Consider the following 18,721-nt stretch of genomic DNA (forward strand, 5'->3'; position numbering starts at 1 on the left):
AATGTTCTGATAGGACTGTCGATTAACAGTTTGTTGCTGTGGCACGAATTCATGATAAACTTAACCATCAAATTCAAAGAAAACTATCAGAATTGCTTTAACATTTGACCTGACTTTATGAGCTCTTTTTGGTCTGGAGAATCTTTCCCAATCCATTGAGAAGAGTTAACCTTGGTCTCAACATCACCAGTTATGATTCTTTTGAGGGACATCTTGTTCTCATTTGCACAATCTAAATGCTCTTCGCAGATTGTGAGGTGAAGATCTTTCTGATCTTGACTCATGAGCCATAGGATGAACTTGGTGGCAACACCATGCATTCCAAGGTGCTCTGTCAGGATTTCATGACATGATCCAACTAAAATGTTACATTCTTATGCAATCTCTTGGACAGTCTTTCTTTGGTTGGCACACACAGTTTTGTTGACATTGCTGACATGAGTGTCATTGGAAAGCATCGAAGAGCGTCCTGAATGAGGGTCATCTTTAACTTTCGTCCAGACATTTTTAAACTGTGTGAAACATTTTAACACAAAGTGCGGCTTAAGCACTCATCACAATAGGCTTCCTGCATCATTTGCTGTGTCTCCATAAAAGTTTTCCATAGAGTTTGTCACAAAATTTACTCCAGACGCGCTGCTCCTCTAACTCTGCCATCCCTAAATCCGAAAAACTGTGTGACACAATGTTTTGCTCAATACATCACTGAACAATAACTAACAGACATACAACAATGAAACTTTTGGTGGTTACACATTAAACACAGGCATTTTTGTGGATACCAACTGCATTTTGCTCTGACACACTGCTGTTGCAAAATTATGAATATTTCAGAATTTTTTGAACAGACCTGATATAGCATGTGGTTAACTTGCACTGCCAAGGTGATTCCTCCTCTGATATACTGCATTAAGAGACAGCATAAGATTACATACAAACTGACTTAACTGTAAAACTAATCAGTTAGCTCATTGATACTGAAGGTTAAAATAATGGGATCAAGGTGTCAGACATTGCTATCCAATGACCAATATGTAAATTTGCTGAAATGGGAAGTAAGTATATGAATAGAAGTTGCAGAAAACGAATTAAATTAACAGAATTAACAGAATTTGAACTGAAGATTTAAAATGTTTGAAATTGTGTCAGCCCAGACTCCCTCTAGAAGCAATTTGCCTGTGTAAACTGGTGGTGAACATAATACTTTGAATTGGTAGCCTAAAAGCATAATTCTGCTTTCCCTTTGGCATATTAGATGTCAATTAGGAAGAAACATACATTTCTTAATGTCCTATGGTTTTGTATATACATTTAATTTCAGCTGAAGATTCTGAAACTATTGTTATAACTCAGTTGTAGCTTTATTGCTATTTACATTATTTGACATCATTTTATTTTGATATCTATTGTTAAAATTTGTATTCTTTCTGCTTAAGGTTCAACAGTGACACGCATCTCTGCCCATGATCCAGATTCTAATGCTGTGCTTCAGTATTCTATTCTTAAGCCAGTCCGCGCTATTGACCACACTGGAGTTTCACTTCAGCCTGGACAGACTGCAGATTTTGACTTTCAGTCTGCTTTTGCTATCAATTCAACAACCGGAGAAATCACAGTATGTCATCCTGTTGTTCACTTAATTTGGAATAATTTCCCACTGTGTTCACCAGCAGTATAAGAGTACACAAACTCCATCTATTTATAAAATGAATCAGTTATATGTATGCAACACTAAAATGCAAACATTGAACATGGAAAGAGTTGATGAAGCAATCTGTTTCATTGAGTAAACCTGTGTGCCTTGCGCCTAGTCATTACATGCTTGTGTTTGTTTCATATGCAAGAAGAGTTATGGACATAGGGTACATGTCTCTTTCTCAACATGTGGGCATGCATGATTACATTCACACATATACAGAACCATACACACTGTTCCAATGATCAAGATGTCTGCTTTGGTAGCACTATCTGTCACTGGAGATGGTACATTTTGAGAAATAGATCAAATCACAGAAAGAAGCACAAGCACAAGAAGAATTAATACCTTTGATGTAATTTATGTGTGAGTGTAGTGCAAGAGATTAAGATAGCAAGGCATATTCTGTTTAATAACTGTACTTGTGACTTCAAAGTAATACTTCATCCTGTTGAGTCGCTGATAGTGAAGGTAAATATAAAATACAGAGAGCAGTGGTGAGAAGGTTAGGTTGAACACTTTGAATAATTGCTCCCACTAGCAGTTATCCCAGTTTGAAGTTGCACTTCAAAGTATCTACTCCAGCAGAGATTTACCATTATCTGAGAAGTTTTCCTTGCTCTTGTGAAATCCCTGGAAACCTACATGAAACAGTTGATGACCACTTATCATATCTTTCTGTGAAAAACAAAACACTTATTTGATACTAAATGTTTACAGTCAGTTGTAGAAGAATATGCAAATATATGTTTATTTCTGAGCATGCAGTGCTGTAGAGGTATATTGAATGGAAGTGCTGAAAGGATAAATTTCTGTTTACATATACTGGCATGTCAGTCAAACCCCATCAGCACTGATGTGTATGTGGAAGGAGGAAAGGGGGAGGTCTTGTTTTGCCAAGTGTTTACATAGGTTTTTGAGTTTCTTTTTTGTTTACTTTCAGCCTCCATAAACTAGAAAAGTGGTTGGATGTTGCATGAGATTTTGGATTGAGGTGGAGTTTCCCACACTGTTTGTGGGCTTTGGGTGGCAAGCATGTGGCTTTTTCTGTCCATACAACTGTGGAAAATGTTAGTTAAGGTATAAGCAAGATTTCAGTGCTTTTTTTCCATCAGTCACTATTTTAAAACTGAAAGAATGGCAGTAGTGTCACTCATGATTGTTGAGTGTCTTGTGATGAAATTTGTGTCTAAGGACTAAACAAAAACAATGAAGATAAAGAAATTTAAGGAAAGGGAGACAAAGAGAAGTAAGTGAAATAAGTAAGACAGTTGGAGGAAGTATACTAATCAGAGGATAAGAGGAGAGAAGAGATTAAAAATTGAAACAGAGAAAGAGAGTGTTATGTTTTCAATGTAGGAGTTAAACAGCTAATCTCCTTTACTGAAAATTAGTGAATTTAAAAAAATCTGCAGCCAATAGCTGTGAGATTCAGGTAATGACAGATACAGTGATTCATTTACACTGGCTAACAGGCATGATTTAAAAGTGATGACTCTTTAGTAATTGTGAGATATTCCTGTCTTGACACATTTGAAGAACTGGGTTATTGTGGATTTCCAGTTTTTTGAGCATGCAGCAAAGTTAAAGTACAACGACAAGACAACATGGTTTGTTCTTTTGAGTCAAGGCACTCCAAGAGACATATTTGCTTGTCTGGTATAAAACACAGTTGGAGTCACAGTCGTGAAGGTTATAATTTGTTGAGTAATGGGGTTACTCTATACAAGTATTTTGTTAGATTATGGCCCAGAGAATCCTCCAGGAGTTATAGAATCAGAGACGGAGGAAATAAAACTCAGATATGGCTATGTATTTTTGTGTTGTATAGTGTTTTTAGTGGTGGTAGGGTTTTCCATGTGACAGTATTTATAGGGTTAACAGACAACTGGGGAATGTTTTTAATGTAAATGATCATGAAGATGATTAACTATGAATCAGAAGATCATGGCCAGGAAAAACAAACCTGCAGAGAGCTGCAAGTTACTTGCTCTTTCACAATAATATGAAACACTGAGTTTGCTGTTGGGAGCAGGAAAGAAGGTTATGATGCAATGTCCTGTTAGTTATGAGTTTGTTGAAGACAAAGAACATCCTTGGGAGGGGTAAGGATGGGGAAACAAATGGGCCATGTCTGTTACAAAAGGACCAATGCAACATTTGTCTTAACTGATTTGAGGAAACTATACAAAACCTATACCTGGATGAACAGACAGGGATTTGAACCTCACTCCTCCAAAATGCAAGTTTTGAATCCTGTATGCTGTTCTACAAGTATTCATAAAGTTTTAATTGCAGCTGTGCCATCAATACATGTGCCAAAAATGCCATTTTTACTGCCTGATATAGCGCCAATATTTCCACAGCTGTCCAAAATGAATTGCAGCATGATACTTCACTTTATCGATGAGATGTTTTAATTTGTTTTCGCTCCTCTATTAGCATGCTATGGCACTGTGGCATGGGGGTTTTAATGTATGCCAGGATAGTGCACATGTACTTACAAACAAACAAAAAATTAATTATATAACTGTATTTTCCTTGAGTTTCTGATTAAAACTTTATCACTACTTCTCATATGAGTGACAAAATATGGCCTTTTTGTAGGGTATATCTTGGTATCAAAAAAGGTATCAAAGCACTTGCAGGTGAAAATAGTCAGTTGTTCCAACACAGGAAGCAGAGAGTTATTATTACATTTGAACATATGAGGGAGGTGAATGCTTATCTTTTGTGCATAATACAAGTACATGTTATTATAATGGTAAAACCTCACCAATGGGAGACAAAAACTTTTCACAATGAATTTATAGTCTCACACTGTGTTATGTGTAAAAGAGTTCTGATATGTTACAATTTTTTACAGTTTATTTGACAGAAAAAGTGACTTAAAGGTGCAAAAAATAGAACTAGCCACACTAATAGTTCCTCATTGATTTTGACAAGCTTCAATGTACTAGTTGGGAGGCTCTGGAATATATTTTGTGCAATGAATTTGGCCACAACGTTTCTGTTTAAAATAAATATTGAGGTTAAATGTCATAACAAAGAATCATTTTCAGCTCTGCTCAGACTGATAGGACACAAGAAATAAATGAAATACTGTGAGCGTGTGGGTGCTATTCTGTCATTCTGTGCAATGGATTAATCGGAGATGTACCCTTTACCCTGTAACTCCTGCAGGATGCAATTTCCACCCCCACACTACTACAGAAGTCAGACAGATGCTCCTAACGTTCTAAAGAGAAATGCCTGAAAAACTTTCAGCAGTAAATATCTTCTGGGGTCTTCCACTGTAAGGAAGTGACACAAAAATCCACAAAATATCTTACGTAACTAATGGAATACTTGGGTACTGGAGTAGTGCTAGTTAGTGTAAGAAAAACATGAAACTAACGATTTTTTTTTTTTAAAAAAAAAGATTGTTATTGACTTGGCAGAATGGCTGAGAGCCGCGCCTACTCAACTTGAATAATTATCCGTTAGAATGTTGCTAGGTCGGTCGAGGCTGTCACGTGTGAAATGCAGTGAAGTGTACTGTTGTGGAGGAAATATGGGGCTCACAAGAGCTGTAGCGCACAATACCGTGAGCTGTGATGACTGCTGTCTGCGCCGCTCGCTGCTGACAAATAAGATAACTCTAGTTCTATCTAGATTGACCTTCGCCAATCAAACTCTCCCTACGCTTTGATGAAGTCAAGGACTCCTATTCGCCCCTAGTCTAACTATTGGCATGGTACACTGGTCAGATAACCAGTCCACCACAATGCCACTCAAAATTTCGCTCGCAGGCGTTTAACTATAACTCTGTCCGTTCACACCGCACAATAAGTGTGGCAGCCAAAACAGTGAACAACGCTTAATCGCAAGGACTCAATATAGAGTTGCACTCCAATTCGCTCTTGACAGAGGTGCTCTCCCAGTGAAGTACTGAGGAGAGACTTGTTTCTCGCTCTTTGAGTACATGTACGAGCGCACACGCTCTCATTACGTGTTCTCGCTCCAAGAGCAACAACGGAACGACCCCTCTCCATGCCAGACATGAAGGGGTATATCTTTCGGTCTCTTCCATTACTCCTTTAGCTCAAGGTGTCAGGAATATCGTCTGCCAATCAGCATTGCTCTTCAGGAGAATGACGTTTCATTTAAGGCGACCAATCTGGAAATCTGTAGCATCGGCATTTGGCATTTGCTGTCTCCCTGTGAAAATCTCTGAAACTGTGTGCTATGTTTGCAAAGAATGCGTAGGCTGGGCGCTCCCACACAATGTAGCAGAATTTGCTTTTAAGCCGAACATCGGGTCGTTCTCCCTTTCTCGGGCAAACGCTGTCTGCTTTGTGGGTGGTCGTCAGCCGAAGTAGACAGTTTGACTCGTCCTCTGAAGGGACTGGCCTCCTGGCGTGCGGTTTGCCTCTCCTGAACTAAATCTTTTGTGACCGTCATGTTTCGAATGTGTGTGTGTACACCAGCCTCGAGTATTTCAATCTCGGTGGGCACTTGCAATTTACTAGTTATTTGCATATCGTTTACATGAATTCATACAACATTGACTTTATCTTATCGAGTTTGATGTGCGGAATATGATTGTGAGGGCGGAATATGTAAGCAATGAAGGTCAGGAGACCACAATGTCTTACAAGACAGTCCAAAAAAATCACTAGTTTTGGTCTGTTGCTTAAGCATATAGAAAATAGTGATGTCATTAGTGATATGGTGACCAAGTGATCATCACATGTGTGTATGAATTTTGATGTAATGGTTTTGATTGCTACTGTATGTGTTTTATATTTATACTAGCTGGGGAACCCGGCTTCACTCAGGGAGTTGATATGAGGTTGTGCGGTAGTTCAAGTAAAAGGATAAACTTTAAAGTATAGTAAAAAAATTATTTGCAAACCTATTCTAATTATTTACAATACTTATTTATAAACAACTTTTTCATTTTGTTATCTGGGGTATATATGTACACATCTTCAGATTTCCTGTTGGTGAGGAAGCCACATATAGCTGACCGTGAGAGAAGCAGGAGTCTTTGAGTTTGATGCCACACTATTTTAAAATTTGTCCTTGAACTGTGCTACTTGTAAAACTATAGGCTAATTTGATTGAAAATTGGAGTCTTTTAAATTGGAATGGAAGTTCAGTAGAGATCAGTGGTATTCCGGGAATAAGTTGTGTGTGTCCTTTGTACTTTCCAGTCATAAGTTCTGCTTCAGTGATATTCAGTGATTGTTAGTTGATCATCCTTGTCCCATTAAATAGTTTTGATGACATTATTTAAAACTTCTGGGCTGAGAGGCCATGGTCGATATGTAAAACTACCTCTTCCTGACATTTCATTGCCATTTGCGGGCAACATCTTCCGAGGTGAGTCAGAGACTGGCTGCCAGGCTGTGGATGTCCCATTTATATACAGTGCATAGAGGGCACCAGCATACACCATGTGGGACTGACTGTAAGTCTACCTTTGACTAATGTCATTATTCTCAATTGATGGTAATTGATTGTCACATCATTGGTGCAAAGTCGACCACCATATCTTGTCTAACTTTAAGCCTTCCTCTTTTCTATTAAAATTATTGTGGTGTTTCCCATTCTCTATAGCTTCCCTATACATATGTGCATAATAATGTGATGACTTGGCTAGCATACTCATCTCACAAAGTTTTATTTCGTAATCACCGTCTTTAAAAACATGTTTCGTTACAGCTGATTTGTCAGTATATCCTAGTTGACAGTTCCTGTTGTGCTTGGTTAAGCAGGTAATGACACTTCTTTTTTTGTTGTTCCAGTATAAACCTTCCCACAGCTACATGGAATTTTATACACCCCAGGATTTGCTAAGGAGCGTCGTGCATATTTTGTGGATCTTAAACACTCACTAGCCTTCTTGGTGGGTCTAAAGATTGTTTCAACTTGAAACATGGCCAGAACTTTCCCAATACGGTCCATAATATTGTGAATAAATGGAAGAAAAACTTTTCCAGCTGACAGTTATGATGGCCAAATGTCGTCAGACATTTTTCTTCTGGCATAAAGTGCTCGATCTATTTTGCTGTCAGCATATCTGTTTTTCTTAAAAGCCATTTGCAAATGATTTAGTTCACCTTGCAAATAAACTGGCTCACAGATCTTATTAGCTCTGTCCACCAATGATTTAATGACACCTCTCTTCTGCCTTGGATGGTAGTTCAAATCCTTGTGGAGGTAACGGTCGGTGTGTGTATCTTTTCTCTATACTTTATGCCCTAGACTCCCATCAGCCCATTAAATTGCTGATACATCAAAAAAAAATTTAGTTGTCCAGTGCTCTCTTTCTCCATAGTAAATTGTATCTTTGGATTAATACTATTTAGGTGCACCAAGAAACCATACAATTCCTCTTTGCTGTGATTCCATACCACAGAAGTGTCATCCACATACCGATACCACTTCAAACAGCTTTTACTGGCAGACTGCAGTGCCTGCTGTTCAAAAAATTGCATGAATAGATTAGCAACAGCTGGACTCAGAGGGCTGACAATGGCCACTCCTTCCGTTTGTTTGTAAAATTCATGATCATACTGGAAATATGTTGTGGACAGGCAATGTCAAAACAGAGCTACCATATCAGTGGGAAACATATCAATGAATGAAAGAGCTGTGTCAACAGGAACCATGGTAAATGGTCGCCACGTCAAAACTAACAAGGATATCACGAGGACTGACAATAATCTCCGTAAATTCTTCAATAAAGTTCACAGAATTTTTAATGTGATGATCAGTTTTACCAACATGTGGTTGTAGCAAGGAGGTGAGATGTTTAGCCAACTCTTGAGTAGGCGATCCGATAGCACTCACAATCAGTCTCAATGGAACATTAGGCTCATGTATCTTTGGTAGCCCATATAATCTAGGAGGGTAAGCTTCCATTTTACATAGATATTTTGGTGAGTTGAGATTGCTGAGTAGCATGATCGGAGATGCAATTTTCAGTCAGAAGCAGTGTAATGGCATTGACGGTACTTGCAAAGAGTTTATAAATTCTGTAGAGAAGTTCACACTTTCTTCAACACTTACCATTGTGTTGATTGATTTGTCTATTCTCTCTTCATCAGGAATTTTCTGTTGAATATGAAAGTTTATATTGTCGACAATATTACTTTTAGTTTCCAAAATTGTTCTTTCAAATAACCAGTCCAGATTGGTGTAATGTGTGGATAAATTTGGTAGATGAGTTCATTTCAGCAATGGCTTTGTTGCAGAAATCACTGTTGATTTGAATGAGACCAGTCATCTGGTCAGTAGAATATGTGCCTTCACCAGTTTGTAAAAGTTACTGAGCAAAATTTGTTGTTGTTTCATCTTTTGATAGTTCAACTCTCATATTTTTTCTGAGACACAGTATGTGTATGTGTGGCCAGAGACGTGATTGCATTGATCTTGTCTGCTGGTGTTTATTTGGAGATAACTGGAAGTGTTTGTCAAAAAATATCCTCCCATCACTGCAGAGTTTCCTTGCAAGTCTTGTAATGTTCTGTCTATGCCTTCTAGTGATTTTTTATGTGCCATTGTGCATTCACCCAGGAGATAATTTTAGCTTGTTGTAGGTGTTCGCGCCATCCAGACGTTCTTGAGGTTTTATGTAGTGGGAATTTTTCTTTGGCTATATTCAGTATCAGTTGCAGTGTGGAATGGGCAGTTCATACTCCTGCCATGAATGTGGATGCAGTACCAGATGATACCAGTGCAGGTGCATTGTGTTGTTTGCATGTATTTTTGCCAGCAATAGATTTATTGGAAACATTTTGCTGGTGCCTCTTTGTGTGTCCAAGTAAATAATTCCACCAGTGTTGTTGTTGATCCAGTCAGTGATAATGTTGTAAATTTCCTTTTGATTGTCACTGAGGAGTGGTTTGTTGTGAGCAATGCATTGAAATAGTTTGTGGATGTTGTTGCTTTTTTCCTTTGTAATTTTGAACTTTAACAGACTGATAGCATCTTTTTGTGGTACTTGCATCCCAAGTTGTACTAAGGTCTGGTTGTTTATTCCTAAACATTTATCTTCTAGGTGTTTTATTGAAGGTGTTGTCATTGAATTTGGTGGTCGATTCAAGATGAGCTTGTTGGATTTGGTACAGTATGTCATCACTCATATTCTCATTGAAGGAGTCCTGTAGCTGTTTTGGATTCGATGGATTACATGTTGTTGGAATTACGACAAATAAGTCTCTCATTTGTTCAGCTTAGGCTGTGAGTGAGGCTTCCTGTAGTGTTAACTCCCAGTGGTTGTCATTTTCCAGTAGTCCTGAGCATTGGCATGCTTCTCTATACATCATGCATAAGTAACGGTCAACAGTCTTGAGATCTGTGAAACTTGTTGGTCCCTGTTTTTCATGTAGCAGTATCCGGAGATAGAAACATTAGGCGATGTTGGGATTTACAGTGTATACTTGGCCTAGTGCACCAGTTTTCATGTTTCCTGGATGATCTTCTATTGTAATTCCTTGTTTTTGTCATTGAAAGCTTTTTCTTGTTTTGTTCCATGTAAGATAGGAAGGGTCTTTGATATATAGTAATGTTTTTGCGAATGGGTCTGTTTGGCACAGCTGGTAGAAAGCTGTTAATGTTGTCTTCTGAGGAGATTGGCTTGCAGTTGTTCTGATGATGTCTTTTGTGAAATAAACCCTCTCTCCATTCTCCAAATGTACTGCTAGATGTTGCACAGATATTTGCATTTATGTATGAAAATACCAAAATTCCAATACACTGCTTTGTTACTGTTGATGCATCTGCCCATTTGGTATGTAAGGATTTCATTATTTCTGTTTTGTTGTTTGCTCCCTTTGGCTATTTGAAATACTGCCAAGTCACTGCCTTTGTTCACATACTTATGGACACACTTGATGGATTTCACTGGATTGCCGTGTTCCACGTTTATGTGCACTTGGAACATTTGTAAAGCATTGTGTTATATGGTACTACCCAGTGATTATTTCCAGTTGGTCACTGTCTCGTATTCATATTATTATTATTATTATTATTATTTTTGTGAAGGCACTGTTTTTGGGTGAATGCTTCAGTATTTGGGATAGCCATCAACTCCAGTTTGTGAGTCATCCAAGTATGGTTTTGGGTAATTTTTTGTACATTTTCCATCACTCATACATGGCAAATTGGAGTTTAATGGCTGGCATGGTCTGTGAATCATGGTTTTCATTACTATGTCATACAGTTCCAGATTTTCTTGTGGATTGGGAAACTCAACTTGGATGATTTTGTCGTTATCAGATGGATGAATTCTGTCATGTAGCCATATGAGATTGTGTGAGTGAGGCAGTCCTCATTTTTGCCATTCAATTATGCACATCCAGAATCTAACGGTTCCATAGATGTGTTATATTTTATGATGACTTCAATAAATCTCATTTGTTTTTGTTGAAAAACTTGGAATTGTTATGGCATGTCGCTGCATGGGGACTTATCCTTATCATAGTTGTTCTTTGATTTATGGCCATGATGAGCTGAATGTGAATTTTATGAAGAGGTCAGATCGTTCATATTTTCTTATGTAAGTCAGGGCATCTTGAGTGTATTCGTGCATTTGTGTCGGGCTTCCCATGTATGATGAGGGTAAGATTACAATTGTTTTGATGTTGTCAATGTTTCCATCATTTATGGTTGTGTCTCAAAGGTGGATGTTTTCGTCCATGAGTAGTTTCTTCTGATTCAGTCTTATGTAAAGCATCCATTCTGCTTCTACTTTTGTATACTTATCTACCAGGAATTTTTGGAATAGATGATGAGTGTCGAGAATGTGGTTGTATGTTTCATTGTCACTGATCACTAAGCAGTAAGCATAGAACTCTTTGGAAGTGACTTTTTGTTTGTTTATACACCTGTTTGAGGTTGAATTTGTTTCACAGTAAAATGATAACTGTTCCCTTGTTGCAGAAGCATTAATGTGTATTAGAGGGCATTATAGGGATGGTGTGTCCCTGCAATGTGTTTTAGTCCTTGTTTTGTCTGTCGTACAGTTATGTCACGGCTTGTGTTTTCATAGTCCACAATTAGGATGGTGACTTCATCTATCTGAGGTGCATTAAATCAGCATTTGTATTCTCCAGGTTGTCTTTTGTCAGCTCAGATTATAACTTCATAGACACCAGAAATTATTCTGTCTAGTGCGGATTTGAATATGTAAATCAGTTGATTGTATTTGTGAAAGATCCTCTGTACATCTTGGATTACTTCTCATCTCGATACACTGATATTTAAGCACCGTTGATCAATTTCTGGTTCTTCATTTCTGATGAAATATACTTGCATTAATTTATGGTCTTCATTGGATAGTGGTAGTAATGATCCAGTGTTGTCGTAGATGAGTCCCTGGATGGAAAAAACATAATCAATTTAATTTCTATTAGTGTTGATTGAAGTGACACCAAGAGAAGTCAAATGGAAGCAGACATTGTACGCTTTTATATTATGAAGAAAGTGTTTTGATTCTGGAGTTTCCCAGTCATGTAACATAAAAATTCCTGTGGACGTGCTTCCACTGGTGGTAATTGAATTTTTCCAATCATGTAACAGAATTGTGGTGTTTCCTTTTGAATTTTTTTCATTGCAAAATCGGTAGATGTTGCACATGTTTCCAGTTACGATATTTTTGTGTCTGTTATATTCTTTCGTTGCATTATAGTTTAAAGCTTCATTTGTTAGGTTTTACTGTTTACTTGTCCTTGTCTGCGCTTCTTGTAGGGTGATATTTTTATGGGTGGCTTGAGTTTGCAGTCTTTTATTATAAGAATGTGTCACAGTTCATAATTCTTCAGTTCATTCATTTCATTGTTCTTCAGCTTCTCTGCTTCTTAAGGTGCTCATTCATTGGGAACTTAAAAGTGCTTCTCTTCTTTTTTTTTTTGCTGTTCTTTTTGTTTTCACTGTTTTGCTTCATATGTTTTTTTCTTGCTGTTCTTTTTGTTTTCACTGTTTTGCTTCAGAACTGGCAAGATCCCCTCCTCCTTTATCGTTGGGCATTGTCTAAAATATAAATCAAACCAACTTTATATATTAATAAACACACTAAATACACTTTACACACTTTATTTTTTGTTTGTATTCAGTCACTGTATCATTTTGACTCACACTTCACTGTCCGCTTTTATTCGCTCAGTGCCCTACTTTTTCAGTTCCTACCTTCATCACTGATAAGAAACTGATGTCTGAACCCACTATGGGTCTTGCCTTACATACACCTACCAATGGGTAGCTGCCACCAGTGGCAAATTCCAGAACTTACCAAAAAGGCTTTGAATAGTCCACAATCTTCCAGAATATTCCACAACATTTTAGAGTATTCTGGAATGTTCCACAATGACCTGGGATGTTACTGAACATTCAGGTATCTTCCCAAATGTTTCAAACTACACCCATACATTCCAGAAAATCCTGGATCATTGAGGAACATTCTGGAACATTCTGGATAAAAATGGGAACCTTCTTCATGGATGGGGAATAGAGGGCTACCACGCCATATAATTCCCTTGATCGTACCAGGACTCGTTCTGAGTTTTAGTGGCACACACATTGTACACTTACTTTTATCATGCATATTGATTAGAAATTACACACATCAGAAGTTTTGCATCACCTCTGTTCTGAGAGTTCTGGAGCCTGTACAGAAAATTAGAATAGAGATCAACACAAACATCATTTCTGCTCTTGTTATTGCTGATGAAAAGCACACACTGCATGTTGTACTGCCATACAGCGAGACCTTCAGAGGTTGTGTTCTAAATTGCTGTACAGACCGGTACCTCTAATACCCAGTAGCACAGCATGTTCGATAGGGTTCATGTTTGGAGAACATGCTGGCCACTCTAGTTAAGCAATGTTGTTATCCTGATGGAAGTCATTCACAAGATGTGCACAATGGGGGCATGAATTGTCGCCCATGAAGATGAATGCCTTGCCAATATGCTGCCAATATGGTTGCACTATCAGTCAGAGGATGGCATTAAAGTATCCTACAGCCATTACGGTGCCTTCCTTGACCACCAGCAGCATACATTGGCCCCACATAATGCCATCCCAAAACAGCAGGGAAACTTGACATTGCTGCACTCACTAGACAGTGTGTCTAATGCGTTCAGCTTGACCGGGTTGCCTCCAAACTTGTCTCCGACGATTGTATGGTTGAAGGCATATTCGATGCTCATCTATGAAGAGAATGTGATACCAATCCTGAGCAGTCCATTTGGCATGTTGTTGGGCCCATCTGTACCACACTTCATGGTGGTGTGGTTGCAAAGATGGACCTCGCCATGGACGTCAGGAGTGAAGTTGCGCATCATGCAGCCTATTGCACACAGTTTGAGTCATAACATGATAGCCTGTGACTGCACAAAAAGCATTATTCAACATGGTGGTGTTGCTGTCAGGGTTCCTCTGAGCCATAATCCATAGGTAGCGGTCATCCACTGCAGTAGTAGCCCTTAGGCAGCCTGAGCGAGGCATGTCAACGACTGTTCCTGTCTCTTTGTATCTCCTCTATGTCCGAACAACATCACTTTGGTTTACTTCAAGATGCTTGGACACTTCACTTGTTGAGAGCCCTTGCTGGCACAAAGTAACAATGTGGACTCGATCGAACTGCAGTATTGACTGTCTAGTCATGGTTGAACTACAGACAACATGATCCGTGTATCTCCTTCCTGGTGAAATGACTGGAACTGATCAGCTGTCAGACCCTCGCCATCTAATAGGTGCTGCTCATGCATGGTTGTTTACATCGTTGGGTGGGTTTAGTGACATGTGTGAACAGTTAAAGGGACTGTGTCTGTGGTACAATATCCACAGTCAACGCCTATCTTCAGGAGTTCTGGGAGCTGGGGTGATGCAAAACTTTTTTTGATGTGTATATTATATTTTGAAAAACTGTTAATATTAAAAGTGTCCAGAATTATTATATTATTGTTCCCTCACATTTTTTCCTACTTCTGTCAGACTCTTTTTATTTAAGTGGTGGTTCACTTTCACAGTGTGTTGGATTGCATCCATCATGGTAGTGTGCAATGCTAAAGTATTCCTTGCAGCAGATGCGTTGGATGTAGGGGCCTTCCTGCATGCCAGTATTTCCTGACAAGTACTCATTGGAATATAGAATTGGTTCTCATTTATGAAACCACCTATATCCACAGTCAGTTTTAGAGTTACCATGCATATAGTAACATTGGGTGGAATATTGGAGTCAACAGCTGATTATACACAAGGCAATGAATCTTCATGATATTAATTTGATGGTTTGGTTCTTGCAGTGTTTTGAGTGTTGGTCAACAATTTTGCAAGATTGCAATGACATTCTGCATATTGGAAAAGAAAAGCAATGCTCATCAATAAACATTAAATCATACATAATTTCCCCCTTCATGAATTTAATAGGGGGAAAAAAGTAAAGTCATGTTGAAAGTACAGGTTGTAAATACCAGTCGCCCTCAGTATCTGAAAGAAGCCCTTGAATATGAGTCACTTTCAGGGCCCTCCAACTAGTATATTGAGACTTGTCAAAGTTGGTAGGACAGAAATTTGTTCTCCCCTCGATGTGTCAGCGATAAATATTCCTTCTCAAAGAGCTTGTGACAGCAATTAAATGTAGTCATACAATGAACCAAGCTTTGCTATGGTAAATGAGTTGCTGTGTCCTTGTACAGTAAGTCACATTATACAGTTTGGTTGAATGTATCATACAAAAGCTGAGAAGGAAGATAATGAGGCTCACTAGTGGCACAAAATGAAAACATTTCGCAGAAATTTAATAAAATTATTTGAACATGCGACCATGTCATGATGTAACTGTGGGGATGGATAGTGTTAGTATAAATGGGTATAATTTAGCATATTACACTTGTAGGTCTAGGATGGATAAAGGAGGAGTTGCCATTTTTATAAAACAAGGGTATAAATACAAAACTGTAGAAGTAAGCAAATTTTGTGTTGATCAGCACTTTGAGGTTTATGCATGTGAACTTCATTTAGATAAGGTGTATTGATATTAGCAACAGTCTACAGGTCCCCATTAGGAGACTGGGAGCTATTCAGAAAAAAGTTTGACTCCAGCTGTCTGTCAAGCAAAAAGAAGAAGTTGTTGTTAATCTTTGGTGATTTCAATGTAAATTTTCTAAGTCATTCTGATGGGAAAGTGAACTAGAAGTGTTATTAACAACATATAACTTAGAATCAGTGGTCAATTTCCCTACATGTATATCTCAGGACAGTAGCACTCTAATAGATAATATATTTGTACAGAAAGAGGATGTAAAACAAACACATGCTTTCCCTGTGGTAAATGGATTGTCAGACCATGATGCACAACTGATTAACTTACAAAACCTAACAGGGTGTACAGCTCAGAAACCATTTAGTAAAAAGTGTGAGGTTGCTCAACCCAGTATCTATAGAGCACTCCAGAGAAAGTTTACGAAATGTTAATTGGGGAGATGTATATAATGAGCCAAATGCTAATGACAAATGCAACATGTTTCTTGATAAATTTATATCCCTTTTGAACATTGTTTCCCAAAGAAAATTACTAAATGTAATACCACTCATTTTTCAAAGAAACCTTGGATTACTACAGGTATTAAAGCGTCTTCATAAAGAAAAAGAAAACAGTATGAGACAGAAAGAATTAGTAAAGATCCACAAGTAGCTTTACAGTATAAAAATTATCGTAATACACTGAGAAAAGTTGTAAGGAAATCAAGAAATATGTATGTTAGAGAAGAAATTAACAACTCCGGCAATAAAATCAAATCAATGTGGAATGTTGTTAGGTGGGAGACAGGAAAAGTAACCACTGGGGTAGGCAGTACTGCTATTAAAGAGAATGAGACCATCTTAACCAACAGTACACAAGTAGCTAATGTATTTAACAACCATTTCTTAAGTGTAGGAGAAAAAATTGGTGAGAATAGTTCAAAAGAAAAAAACCAGGAAGTACACGGAAGAGACAGTTTTGAAAAATATTAGTCAGATTTTCACCTAACAACCTCTTGTGAAATAAGTAAAATTATGAAATCTTTTAAAAATAAATTTTCTGTTGAAGCAGTGACATCTTTAATAAGATATTAAAACAATGTGGAGCAATTACAGCTGATGTTCTGAGTCACACACGTAATGCATCACTAATTCAAGGTATTTTCCCAGACAGTTTAAAATATGCCATTGTCAGGCCTCTCTACAAAAAGGGGGCACCACACGTCAATAAATATCGGCCAGTATCCTTACTTACAGCATTTTCAAAAATCTTCAAGAAAATAATGTACTCAAGAGTGGTTAGCCATCTCAACAGTGATGGGATACTTAGTAAATCACAGTTCGGATTTCAAATATGCTGTTCCACTGAGACAGCAATATACAGTTTCACTGTCCACATAATAAAGTCTTTAAATAGTAAAATGTCACCAACAGGAATTTTCTGTGACTTGTCCAAAGTATTTGATTATGTGAACCATAACATTATGTTACAGAAATTACAATTCTATGGTATAAATGGAATAGCATATGAGTGGTTTAAGTTATATCTACAGAACATGAAAGGAAAAGTTTCTTCATATGAGCCAAGTGATTTAAATAAGTTTGCCACTTAACTGAGGTAAAATTATATTAGGTGTTCCACAGGGTTCAATCATACACATGCATACTGTTCTTGATATATGTGAATGACCTTCCTTCTTATCTGAAACAAGGAGCTGAACTGACACTGTTTGCTGATGATACAAGCACCATTATTAATCCAGTAAAAGAAACTACAGTTTAAAACAATACAAATAAGATCTTTGGAGAAGTCATTAATTGATATTCTGCAAATGGGTTTGCTCTAAACTTTGAAAAAACACAGTACATCCAATTTTCTGCTGCAAAAACTACAGTTCCTTTACTAAATATAACACACCAACAGAAGTCAGTAGACAGGGTAGAGGGTACTAAGTTTTTGGGTGTACATATAGATGAGAATCTTAATTGAAAAATTCATATTTTGGATCTTCTGAAATGACTATGTTCAGCAATTTTTGCAATCAGAATAATTGCCAATTTTGAGGATATAGAAATTAGTAAGCTAACATACTTTGCATACTCTCACTCTCTGATGTCCATGGAGTAATATTTTGTGGTAACTCAACACTTACAAGGGGAGGCCATGACGTTTGGAACGTGAATTTACTATAAAAAACTTCGCACACTCGTAGTACCCCATGAGGACAACAAAATGTGTAAGCAGTAGCGCGTACTTCTCAAGCGTTATTGATAAAATTGCAAGATAATTTCGATCGTCAGATATATATCTGTGCGTGGCCATTTTTACCATGAAGCGGCGGCAGCTGAGTCGGCTGTCACAGTAACTCAGTGTGTTCGATCAGAGCGTTGGCTGCCCTCTGTAATAAAAAAAAACTGAGTTAATGGATCAACGGTGAACTGAAATGGGTGTCTTGCGATATCCACCCCGACCAGATACAACGAACGGGGGAGGGGGGGGGGGGAAGAAAGTGGTTAGCATTCAAGCCCCATAGTCGCTGGATCGATAGATCGAGTCCCATTTGCCAGTTTTTTCCTTCTTTTTTTCTTTTTTCTTTTTTTTCCCCCAACACAGTCATTTTCTTTACTATTTATATTACAATTGATATAATGGTGAAAATACATGTAATCGGATGTTATTTGGCAGTCTACAAATTTTTATTATAACAAATGATATAATATTAATAACTATAGGCTAGTAAATGACCAAATGTATAAAATGATACTAAAAATGTGTGCTTGTCCGTGTCTTCAAAATTGTTCATATTTAATTGAAAGAGAACGAGAAACTGTTTCTCGTGAAGATGCTATTAAAATACAGTCGATACTGCATGACTAATTATCAGCGCTGATATTTAACAGAATGCTGCGTTATGCATGGTCTGCTTCCAAATTATCGTCTGAAAGAGAGGTTTTTGAAATGTTAAAGAGGTTTATTTTTCCACGGAAAATCTCAAAAGACCTTCCGTA

The 18,721-nt window shown here is 37.7% G+C and overlaps 1 protein-coding gene across 1 annotated transcript in view; it reads left to right on the plus strand.

The window, feature by feature from the left end:
* The window catches only part of LOC126203300 (cadherin-23), a 420,699-nt gene that overhangs the window by 318,847 nt on the left and 83,131 nt on the right, over nucleotides 1–18,721 (plus strand). Inside the window, exon 14 of the mRNA XM_049937557.1 lies at nucleotides 1,437–1,615. Coding sequence (XP_049793514.1) covers nucleotides 1,437–1,615 — 179 coding nt within the window. The remainder of the gene's footprint in view (nucleotides 1–1,436; nucleotides 1,616–18,721) is intronic.

This window comes from Schistocerca nitens, chromosome 9 (assembly GCF_023898315.1).
Source record: "Schistocerca nitens isolate TAMUIC-IGC-003100 chromosome 9, iqSchNite1.1, whole genome shotgun sequence".
NCBI classification, from domain to species: domain Eukaryota; kingdom Metazoa; phylum Arthropoda; class Insecta; order Orthoptera; family Acrididae; genus Schistocerca; species Schistocerca nitens.